At 42.8% G+C, this 12,117-nt stretch overlaps 1 protein-coding gene across 1 annotated transcript in view; it reads right to left on the bottom strand.

Annotated features, from left to right (window-relative positions):
- The window catches only part of DNAH14 (dynein axonemal heavy chain 14), a 319,091-nt gene that overhangs the window by 19,385 nt on the left and 287,589 nt on the right, over nucleotides 1-12,117 (bottom strand). The window contains 4 exon segments of the mRNA XM_047754627.1: nucleotides 2,206-2,403; nucleotides 5,092-5,289; nucleotides 7,546-7,773; nucleotides 10,244-10,346. Of these exon segments, the coding sequence (XP_047610583.1) occupies nucleotides 2,206-2,403; nucleotides 5,092-5,289; nucleotides 7,546-7,773; nucleotides 10,244-10,346 (727 nt within the window).

The following is a 12,117-nucleotide window of genomic DNA, read 5'->3' as shown; positions in this document are numbered from 1 at the left end:
AGACTTGAAAAGGTCTGGAAGCCAGATAGTTGAAGTATCATTAACTTTATAATGAACGTTAACATATTTGAAAGTATATAATCAGGTTTATAAATGGAAATAAACACTATTCAAAGGTCTTTTAAAAGTGTTTGTTATAATTTGTTGGACTTATAAATTAAAAAGTTAGATTTCTAACTGAATTTAAATGCATAAGGAACTGATCGTATTCTTAGCACAGCCCTGTGAGGGAGGTATTGCTATTATCTCTGATTAAATATGATGAACCTGGGACAGAGAAACTTTTTCCCTCCTTTTTTATGGCCACACGGTGGCACATGGAAGTTCCTGGGCTAGGGGTTGAATCTGACTGCAGCTGTGACCTACACCACAGTCATGGCAACACCAGATCTGACCACATCTGCAACTTATGCCACAGCTTGAGGCAATGCCAGATCCTTAGCCCACTGAGCAAGGCCAGGGATCGAACCTGCATCCATCACAGACACTATGTTAGGTTCTTAACCTGCTGAGCCACAATAGGAACTCCTGGGACAGAAAAACTTAACTGACTTCTGCTGGTTCACAAAGCCAAGTGATAGAGGTGGGATTTGAAGCCAGGCATAGCAAGGAAAGCAGAGGCACAACTGTGCGTGTGTGTGTGTGTGTGTGTGTGTGTGTGTGTGTGTGTGTTACTTACTTCCTGAGCAGATATGCATGAACATTCTGGGAGATGTTTAGAAAATAGCAGAAACACAATTCTGTTGGGACAGGAAGAGTAAGAATATCTGTTTGGCAATCAAGCCATTGAGGGCTTAAGCCATGTAGTTCTGGCATAAAACATGATATTATTTTTATAGTCACAGGCTGGGGAGGCCTGAGAATTTGGGCTACGCGTGTTATACCATTTAAACTTCACAACATGGAGTTCTTGTTGTGGCTCAGTGGTTAATGAACCAGACTAGTATCCATCAGGACACAGGTTCAATTCCTGGCCTCACTCAGTGGGTTAAGGATCCAGCATTGCCATGAGCTGTGGTATAGGTCGAAGATGTGGCTTGGATCTGGCGTGGCTGTGGCTGTGGTTGTGGCTGTGGTGGTAGTTACAGCTCTGATTCTACCCCTAGCCTGGGGACTTTTGTATGCCTTGACTATGGCCCTAAAAAGACAAAAGGGAAAAACAAAACAAAACAAAACTTCACAACAGCCTTGAATGGAAGGCAGGTATTTTCCCCAGTCATGGAGAAGCAGGAGAAGGATACTGAGGCAGTGTGACCTCGGATATGGAGCTAAGAGCAGATGTCATCTACACAGGCATCTAAAAGCAGGGCTAGCTCCTCTTGAGCACCCTGTCCTCGCACTTACTATGATGCTTATTTTTCCCTGTCCTGTAGAAGTAAATATAATACTTCACATGTATACAAATTCAGCTTAAAAATTCACTCATCAGGTACAATTCAGTCACTCGCTCAACAAATATTTATTGAGAACCTACTACATGCCTGGTAATAACACAGGTACCGTGCCTGTGTGCACTCCTGTGCATGTAAACTTGCTTCCCTGTCCTTTGGAGAATTTAGTTTCTGTATTTTTAGACTGTATTTTTCTTTTCTATTCTTTTCCTTTTCTTTCTTTCTCTTTTTTTTTTTTTTTTTTTTTTTTTGCTCTTTAGAGCTGTACCTGCAGCATATGGAGGTTCCCAGGCTACGGATCTAATTGGAGCTATAGCTGCTAGCCTACACCACAGCCACAGCAATGTGGGATCCTTAACCCACTGAGCAAGGCCAGGGATCGAACCTGCAACCTCATGGTTCCCAGTTGGATTTGTTTCCGCTGCACCAAAACAGGAACTCCTCTTCCTTTTTTTTTCTTTTCTTTCTTTTTTTTTTAAACATGAGCTTTATGAAAGATGAAACACAAATGGACAATAAATATGTACAATGTTCAATCTTACTAATATACAGTGGATCACAAATAAAAACAGATCGTTTTTTCACTTAGTATCTTAATAAAGTTTTTTTTTTTTTTTGACAGTCCTCCCACAGGGATTCAAATCATTTTTCTTTTTTCATTATAGTTGGTTTACGGTGTTCTGTCAATTTTCTACTGTACAGCAAAGTAACCCAGTCACATGTTTATCGAGACTGTGTCTTTCTCTAAGTTCAACACTGTATCTCTTCAAATGGATATTTGATAATTTTCAACTAGTATTTTTTTCCTAGTGACTTCTTACCTGAACATGAGGCTGGTGGTGGTGGGTCTTGGTTGCATGGCGATGAGAGTATCAATGAACTTCTGGCCTTGGATCTCCCTATAGCCCCTTGTGGCCTCAGGGTGTAATTCTAGGAGTTCAGGAGGGTCGTCGTCAGGTAAGGACTGGATAATGCGTATGTAATCCTTCATGCTTCCAGATGTTGTCACTGGCTGATGCATGAAAATTTAAACCCCATTAGTTTTTGCCTACTGATATATTAACTTTTGGTAATACATGAGAATGACATTCCGCCATGAAATTTTATACAGTATTTCATTCTTACTTGTTTGGTGGTATATTCTAGACACATCTGTCAAAAACTGCACGGGGGTTATATTGTACAGAGCAGCTGCATGACAGGCACATATATCTTTCTCTATGGCCTTTCTATCCTGTTCCATTGATCTGTATTTCTCTTTTGGGGCCCGTACCATAATATTTTGATAACTGTAGCTTTGTAGTATTGTCTGAAGTCAGGGAGCCTGATTCCTCCATTTCCGTTTTTTTTTTTCCCCCCCAATATTGCTTGGGCTATTAGGGTCTTTTGTGTTTCCACACAAATTTTAAAATATTCTGTTTTAGTTCTCAATAGACATTTCTCCAAAGAAGACAGAGGGCCAACAAGCACATGAAAGAATGCTTAATATCACTGATTTTTAAAGAAATGCAAACCAAAACTACAATGAGGTCAGAATGGCCATTGTTAACAAGTCAGCAAATAACAAATGATGGAGCCAGTGTGGAGAAGTGGGAACCCTCCTTCACTGCTGGTGGGAATGTAAATTGGTACAATCACTATGGAAAACAGTATGGCGGTTCCTCAGAAAACTAAACAGAGAACCACCACATGATACAGTAACAATGCAGCAAGGATATGTGTTGGTGCAGTTTTGTTTGTGAAGAGTAGATTATGAATTCATTCAGGAGTTCCCATAGTGGCTCAGCGGAAATGAATCTGACTAGTATCCATGAGGACACATGTTTGATCCCCAGCCTTGCTCAGTGGGTTAAGGATCCGGCATTGCCGTGAGCTGTGGTGTAGGTCGCAGATGCGGCTTCAATTCAACCCTTTAGCCTGAGAACTTCCATATGCCTCAGGTGCAGCACTAAAATGCAAACAAAACAAAACAACCCTCTTACCCCAAAAAACAAACAAACCAAAAAAACCCCCAAAATAAAAAACAACTGAGTCCTAATCAAGGAATTGTAGCATTTACCCATTTGGACTCCTGTGGACTAGTGACTGCTCTGTACCTTCCATTTCTCCATCTTTGAAGCGCAAAGTCTACAGAGGCGCCATCACTGCGTGTGGTGTGCATGGTGGTGGCTGGGGTGGATCAAGTGTCTTTTAAGGCAAAGATCTTCACATGAAGAGGACTTAGGGGGTTACATCTGAGGACCTGCACCCAAAGGGCCTCATCTGTTCTAGGACCCCACAGGATCCCTGACCCCCAGCCTGTAATGAACGAGGACTTGCGGGGATCTGGGAGAGGGTGAGCGCATTTGGTAAATGGAAAGAATGTAAAAGATCTGTGGCCAGAGGGTAGATTTTTAAAGTTCAAAAACATTGTCCCCCCAATTACTTAATTCTCCTCCTATCAACCTGAGTCTGTGGCTGCTTGCCTAGTAGAATGCTATATAGACTAAGCATTCTGTGTCAGGTCTGGTCCTTGGCCTTTAAGTGTTAAAGGAAAAAAAAAAAAAAAAAAACCAATCACTGACAAAGAAGAGAAATGCACTGTTTATACAGCCAGGAAAGTGGGTAGCGGTGGCTGTCCTGACATCTTCAAGGAAAACACTGACGAACTAATGAGGGCCACAGAGATATAGCAACTGACAGAGTCATTGATAAGAAAAACTATCTGCAGAAGCTAAGATTATGACAAGGAACAGCAAGAGCTGGCAAGCTGGAATTGCCGTCAAGGGGCCAGTGTGTAACGCAGCTAAGTAACTGGAATGCATGATTTGAGAATCCCATTCTGAGTTGGGTAGGATTCTGCCCAGGGAACTCCATGCTGCTCATTACTGTATTTCCTATTCTCTTGAGCATATACTCAAAATAAGTCTCTAGGCAAAAACCATGCCCCATTGTATTTGTTTTCAATTTGACAGATTTTCAAGGATAATTTTTTCTTAAGGGTTGACTTCAGACGTTAAACAACTAAAATGTTTTAAATACTTTTTTTAAATGGAAATTTTTTGGGGGGCGGGTGCACCTGTGGCATGTGGAAGTTCCCAGGGTAGGTGTTGAATTGGAGCTGCAGCTGCTGGCCTACACCACAGCCACAGCAACGTGGGATCTGAGCCACATCTGCGACCTGCTCTGCAGCTCAGGGCAATGCCAGATCCTTAACCCACTGAGCGAGGCCAGGGATCAAATCTGCATCTTCATGGCTACTAGTCAGGTTTGTTACCCCTGAGACAGGATGGGAACTCCCTTTTTCATCTTTTTATTTCCCATCCAGCCTAAAGCTGTACTTAACAGCATGGACGCCAGGTTGTGCCCCTGGTGGAGGCACAGATTCTGCAGACCTCTGACCTGAGAGTGTGGAGGGAGGACTTGCCTTCAGTGTGATGGGTGGGAATTTGCACACAGGGGTGGTGAATGGAAGATGAGAAGGAAGAGGACGCCATCTGGTTGATGGCTGTAAAGTGGGTATGGGCCTGGTACAGGGGGAGGTGGGGACAGAGGTCATCTCCAGGTCATCGGTGGAGGGTCTTGAGAGTATGGACAGGTAGACCAAACGGTAATTAATCGAGTAATGGCAATTGAAGTCTATAATACAGAATTGAACGAATGCAGCAATATTTAGTTAAAAGTCATCATGTGATGTTAGGAAAATAAATCCCTTTCTTACCTCATCAGTAGAGAAATTGAAATCATCTTTCAGCATTGTAGGATTGCAGAATTTGTAGAGAAGGGTGTTTAAACATCGCCTGTCCCAGCTGTCTGTCACCCGGCCCCCATAGACCACCTCCCCAAGCAGGTAGCGCAGGGTCTGCCACGGAACACTGGGCCATGCGCTCAGGGCATTTGCCAACACTTTTATGGCAACCTGTAGAAAATCCACTCCTTCTTATTATTTTAGTACATCTTTTCATGAACATGGTTAGTTCATGTTTTATTTTGATGGTTTAACATAAAATCAACAACCCTCAAACAGCTACATATATTTTCTCTTTAACAATATGTGGGAATAACAAGTGGAATAAAAATATTAGGATATACCTTTGAATCAATTTTTTTCTTTTTTTTTTTTTTTTGTCTTTTTAGGGCCACACCCACAGTATATGGAAGTTCCCAGGCTAGGGGTCAAATTGGAGCTACAGCTGCCAGCCTACACCACAGCCACAGCACCATGGGATCCAAGCCGCATCTGTGACCTATACCACAGCTCACGGCAATGCTGATCCTTAACCCACTGAGCAAGGCCAGAGACTGAGCCCGAAAACTCATGGATACTAGCTGGGTTCATTACCGCTGAGCCATGACGGAACTCCTATCCATTCCTTTTGTTGTTGAACATTGAAATACTTAATTGACTTTTTTTTTTTTTTTCTTGCTTCGCCTATGGCATGCAAAAGTTCCCTGGCCAGGGACTGAACCTGAGCCACAGCAGTGACAACTGGAATCCTTAATCTCTAGCCCACCTGGGAACAAGGATTAATTTTTTTTGGGAGGGGGACAGACAAAACAAGCATGTGGTACTGAATTCAGAAGATATGAAGTGATAAGCGAGGAAAAGGAAATTTTCTCCTACCCCTACTCATCAGAGCCCCTCCCTCGAGGCCACCGCTATTAGCAGTTTTGGGGGGTACCTGACACATGTACTCTGCGTAACTCTCTGGAAATAATCTGACTTCATTCCTCCTTTCCTCCCCTCTTTTCTACCTTCCTTCTGTCCTTCCACTATCATTTTTCCTTGCCTTTCATCCATCTTTTTTCCTGTTCTCCTGTCTTCATACACGCTGGCCTCCACGTGAACAGTGTATCTTGGTTATTACGGTTCCATCGCTGCATCAGTTCATATTTCCACTAGTCACTGTTCCCTCATCTTGTCCACTACAAGGCGATGTTGGCCTATGTAATTTTTGGTACTTCGCCATTCGTTTAATATCTATTTCCCCTGCTACTTACTGGTTGTGTTGATCATCTTTTTCTTTTGTCTCGTGGTCAAGACTTGCTCAGTTAACCTGGGGAAAATGTTAGCAGGTGCTACCCCATGTTAACTGTAGCAGCAAAGAAAACACCCTGCACGACTAAACACAAAAAGCAGGGTTCTAGATAAAGACTAGTGAAGAAGACTCTTAAGCTAAATCCCGCCTCCCCCGCCCGCCGACAGCACGTCAATGTCATCTCTCTTGCTTTAAATGAATAAGTAAAAACAGCAAACACTTTTGCGGTGATTTACATGTGCCAGGCACTAAATGCTTTATCTATTACTGACTAGTCTGTCACTCATAGCGCCCTTTGGCATAGGTACGGATGTTTGCCCTCTACCTGTTTTTTTTTTTTGTCTTTTTGCCATTTCTTGGGCCGCTCCCGCGGCATATGGAGGTTCCCAGGCTAGGGGTCGAATCGGAGCTGTAGCCACCGGCCTACGCCAGAGCCACAGCAACGAAGGATCCAAGCCGCGTCTGCAACCTACACCACAGCTCACGGCAACGCCGGATCGTTAACCCACTGAGCAAGGGCAGGGATCGAACCCGCAACCTCATGGTTCCCAATCGGATTCGTTAACCACTGCACCACGACAGGAGCTCCTGCTTTGGTTTTTTTTTGGCCAAAGAAACCAAGACCCAAAGAAGTTAATTAGCTTACCCATTAGGTTCAATCCTTGTACAGCTACAAGGGGAAGAGCTGGAATGTTATTCTCTGAAAGAGGGCTTCAAAGTAAGGTCCATGCTTGTATATCTATTTATTTATTTAGTCTTTTTAGGGCCACACCTGCAGCATATGGAGGTTCCCAGGCTAGGGGTCAAATCAGAGCTTCAGCTGCTGGTCTACACCACAGCCACAGCCATACTAGATCCAAGCCACGTCTTCAACCTACATCGCAGCTCATAGCAACTCGGATCCTTAACCCACTGAGCGGGGCCAGGGATTGAACCTACATCTCCATGGATACTAGTTGGGTTCATTATTGCTGAGCCACAATGGGAACTCCTTAAAGTCCATGTTTTAAATGTGAGCTAGCTGTTGTTGCCCAGAGTTCATTACCTTCCTACCATGAAAACACTTAGAATTTATGTAGGCTCTCTGTATCTTACTGTTATTTACTTGTTGTTATTGTTTAAGGTACCACATTTACCTCCAAGTCTGAAGAACTAAATGCGTATGCAATATTCCAGCCCAATATTCCATACGTTTTTCGTTCATTGATCAGAGCATTGAAGAAACATAAGCTGAATAAAAGTTTTTTCCACCACGGTCCACAGTCTGATTTTTCAAGTATCTCTTCTGTTACCTCTCCACTTCCACTATATCCAAATGTCTCAAGTAAATTATTTTTCAGTCCCTGGGGATTTTCCACTGCAATCTTTAACAGAGAAAGAAGTGCATAAAAATGACATGCGACGACAGGTACAGGCACTTGGCCTAGGGGGCACGCTTGATAGCACTGGTAAAAGAACTAGCTAGGAATGCAACAGTTTCGGAGATTCAGCGGCAAATCAAAAAGGTTGTGTTAACCTCTTCCCATTTCAAAACTTCTGGAAAAGGATTGTACCAGATTTCCTATTGTTCCAATTCATACCTTACATTTGGGAAGTATATATTGTCATTCAAAGCGCTCCTGTTTGCACTGGAAGCCCAGCATTTTAGCAAGTTTGACTGTTAGATCTGGTGTTGCTGTGGCTGTGGCATAGGCCGGTGGCTATAGCTCCAATTGGACCCCTAGCCCGGGAACTTCCACGTGCTGTGGGTGTGGCCCTAAAAAGACAAAAAAAAAAAAAACCAAAAAACCAAAACAAAAGTCTGATTGTATTTGACAGTTGCTGTATTCTAAATGTTCCATGGCAGCTAAGTGGCTGTGACAGAATCAGGGCTGCAGGGCTGTGGCAAGGCAGCATTCGAGGGGGCGCCCCATTACAGGAAATAGAACTGAGGGAACCAACAAAAGCATCTAATCATCAGTGATATGAAAACGAGAACAACATGCTGTTACCCCATAGCTTTGCTTGCATTCAAAAGCCCTGTGATTTCTTAACTAGGATAATTGAAGTGAAAAGGCACAGGAGGTGAGGTCAGGAGGCAAGCATCCCAAGGCTTTTTTGATTTTTTTTTGTCTTTTTGTCATTTTGGGGCTGCACCCACGGCAGATGGAGGTTCCCAGGCTAGAGGTCCAAAGGGAAATGTAGCTGCCAGCCTACACCACAGCCACAGCAAGGCCAGATCTGAGCCGCATCTGTGACCTACACCCCAGCTCACAGCAACGCCAGATCCTTAACCCACTGAGCAAGGCCAGGGATGGAACCACAACCTCATGGTTCCCAGTCAGATTCGTTAACCTCTGCGCCACGACGGGAACGCTCAGGGATTTTTTTAGACTGTGGCTGTTCATTCTGAAACTGTGAAGGGGCTGAACTGTTTCCTTACTTGCACAGTTTACATACACACAGATGTATGTGTTATTTCACATTGCGTGGAAATGTACATAGGACACGTATACGAGTGTAGATATGTATGTATGACACGTGTATGTGTGTCTGTGTGTGTACGTGAACATGAAATTTCGAATCAGGGATCAGACTGACTGACTTACTCACAGAACACCTAACATATTCTCTCTCTCTCTTTTTATTTTATTTTTTTAGGGCTGCACCCGCGGCATGTAGAGGTTCTCAGGCTAAGGGTCTAATCGGAGCTGCAGCCGCCGGCCTACACCACAGCCACAGCAACGAGGGATCCGAGCCTCATCTTCAACCTACACCACAGCTCACAGCAACAACGGATCCTTAATCCACTGAGAGAGGCAAGGGGTCAAACCCACACCCTGACGGATACTAGTCGGGTTTACTTCTGCTGAACTGCGGAACTCCCACATCTAACATGTTCTTGAAGCTCTATCTGTCCCCAGCACCTCCACCTCTGAAATTCCCCATCTGTGGCCAAAGATAAAAGGCTGTTTGAGATCATCAGCTGCCTGACCATGGGAGGTAAATGGACTATCTTGAGTCTCGGGCTAGAAGCTGCGGCTTTCTTGGTCCACGCCTTGTCGTCTCCAGGGGCAGGGGTGCTGGCTTGGGTGAATATACTCAGCCGTTTGGGAAGAGCTGGGTATCAGTGTGACAGGAGGAAGTTCTTCATTTCCCAAGAATAAATGTGGTTTATCCTCTGGCTGGATTGGGACTCTGATCGGGAAACTGCCCCTCCACCTGATTTCCTCCATCTTCGCCTGATTCTGATAAAGGTGGAGGCGTGCGTGTGCTGGCATATCGGGCACAGCATCCTGCTTGTGCCACGGGTCAGTTTTCTTTGCAGGCGAGACTCCATTTTTTGGTCCACTAGACACTTGTATAACAGAATTGACCAAGTCTTAGTATTTATTCAAACTTAGTGGTGGATATGAGTAGAAGTCACAAATTATCCTTAATTAACACGTTTTACTTCAGAGTTTCAACTGGCTTTTTGCCAGACGCTTTTCAGAGAATTAGTAACAAACTGTGATACAGCGTTTGTTACTGTGTTAGGGGGACCAGAGAGAGAAAAAGTCTAGAGGAGCGAAGGGCCAGGACAGGACACAGATCCTATGCTCTGGTTTATAAGAGCTGGAAGCCTAAGCACCCTTGTTTGAGAAAACAAACACCTGAACTGCGAATCACTTGAAAGCATGGATTGTGCCTCTATTTTTACATTCCTCCTCATCTGCAGTAAAGGGCTGAGCACGGTGGAAATTTAAATACTGGAATTAGCACTCTCTTCTTAATTCAGAAGTGTGAATGCAAGACAATTTACATTCTGGCAGTGTATCTCAGTCAATATTAATATCTGTTATACTCTGTCCTTACCTTTAGACTCCTTTGAAGAACAGGAATTGGGAAAGAATTGTCTGATTTTGAGCTTAACCACAGCCTAAACTCAGGCTCTATTGTTACATCTGGATTATTAAATCTGCAAAAGAGAAAATGTATAAATATTTTAATGTGAAAAATGTAAACAACATCAAAATGTTCTAAGAATCACTGTTATTTCCAAGTCTGAAGCGGTTTTTAGAAATCATTTTAATAATCAAACCATTAGAACTTTTATGTTGTGCAAGAATTTGCCTAAGACCCATTAATTTCCATTTTGAAAAAAATAGTTTTCCTTCTCTTAAATACAAAAGTTATACTTACTGCAAAATATATACTTGTTGCAAAAAACCTGGAAAAAATGACAAATAAGAAGAAAATGAAGAGTTCCACTGGTCAAATCTAGAACAACTGAGCATCCAAGTAAATAAGGATGGTAACAGATTATAGTCCACTGAATGTAACAGAAATCCATGCATCCATACTGATATAAAAATAAATGAATGAATAAAGAAATGGGGGAGAAGGCAAGCCTCCCTATAGCAGAACGTAATTTAATAAATTCAGAAGACAACGGGAAGTTAGAAAGTTAACATTTGGCAAATAGTACAGCAATAATTTGGTCAATAATTATCAACGGACGTTAAAAGCGGTGGGTGAAAGTCTGAGATGTACAGAGGATCTGAAAGTCCCTACGGGTGGTAAATAACACTTTAATTAAATGATCAAAATTAAGAGAGTAGCACAGTGATTTGACCAGCTGACATGATGTGCCTCTTACTATGATGTACCAAGAAGGAGACAACATCACGCCTGTGGTACTTCTGCAATACTGCATCCATCACCTTACTCCAGCCAGGAGAAAACAGCCGACAAACCCAAACTGACAGACACTTTTCAAAATAACTGGCTTGTACTTTTCACAACATTTCAAAGTAATGAAAGACTAAGACAGGCTGAGCAACTTTTCTAAAGCAAAGGAGTTTTAAAAAACATGACAACTGAATGCAATGAGAAATGCGGATTTGGAACCTGGACCAACCTTTTTTTCTTTTGCAATCAAAGATATTATTGGGACAACCAGCTAGAGATGACTAAGTTCGGATGATTAGATAATCAGTGCACGTGCTGCAGTACTTAGATGTCACGTGGCATCATGTCTGCAACTTGGAAATAATTCAGAAAAATTACATATATATATGTATATACGTAGGAAAGAAATGATAGGGCAAATGTTAGCAATCAGGAAGTAAAGCTAAAGGTATAGGATGGTTTTTGTACCATTCTTGCAATTTTTCTGCAATTCTGAAACTATTTTTATTTAAAAAGCAAACCAAAACAATAGCAAAAAAAAAAAAGCAAACAAAAAATTAAACAGAAAAATAAAAAACCTGAAATCCGAAGAAGTAGGTATAAGCAGACTTTTATCTTCTATGTCTTCTGTGTCTCTCTCATTATTTTTTTCTTTTGTCCTTTTAAGGGCTGCACCCGCAGCATATGGAGGTTCCCAGGCTAGGGGTCGAATCGGAGCTGTAGCCACCCGCCTACGCCAGAGCCACAGCAACTCGGGATCCGAGCCGTGTCTGCAACCTACACCACAGCTCACGGCAACGCCGGATCGTTAACCCACTGAGCAAGGGCAGGGACCGAACCCGCAACCTCATGGTTCCTAGTTGGATTCGTTAACCACTGTGCCACGACGGGAACTCCGTTTCTCTCCATTTTAACGCATTTTTCGAGGGCTGATACAAGGTCTATCTGGTCCTTAGTCTCTAGAATGATTTTTGGCAAATAGCAGGTGCTCTCTAAATATTTTTGAAAGAAAACCCTGGTGGAAATTACTGTGCCATTGTCCAGTTTACATCTATTGA

This window comes from Phacochoerus africanus, chromosome 12 (assembly GCF_016906955.1).
Source record: "Phacochoerus africanus isolate WHEZ1 chromosome 12, ROS_Pafr_v1, whole genome shotgun sequence".
Lineage (NCBI taxonomy): Eukaryota > Metazoa > Chordata > Mammalia > Artiodactyla > Suidae > Phacochoerus > Phacochoerus africanus.
Note: the sequence above shows the minus strand (reverse complement) of the source record. Positions and strands in the feature narration are given on the sequence as shown.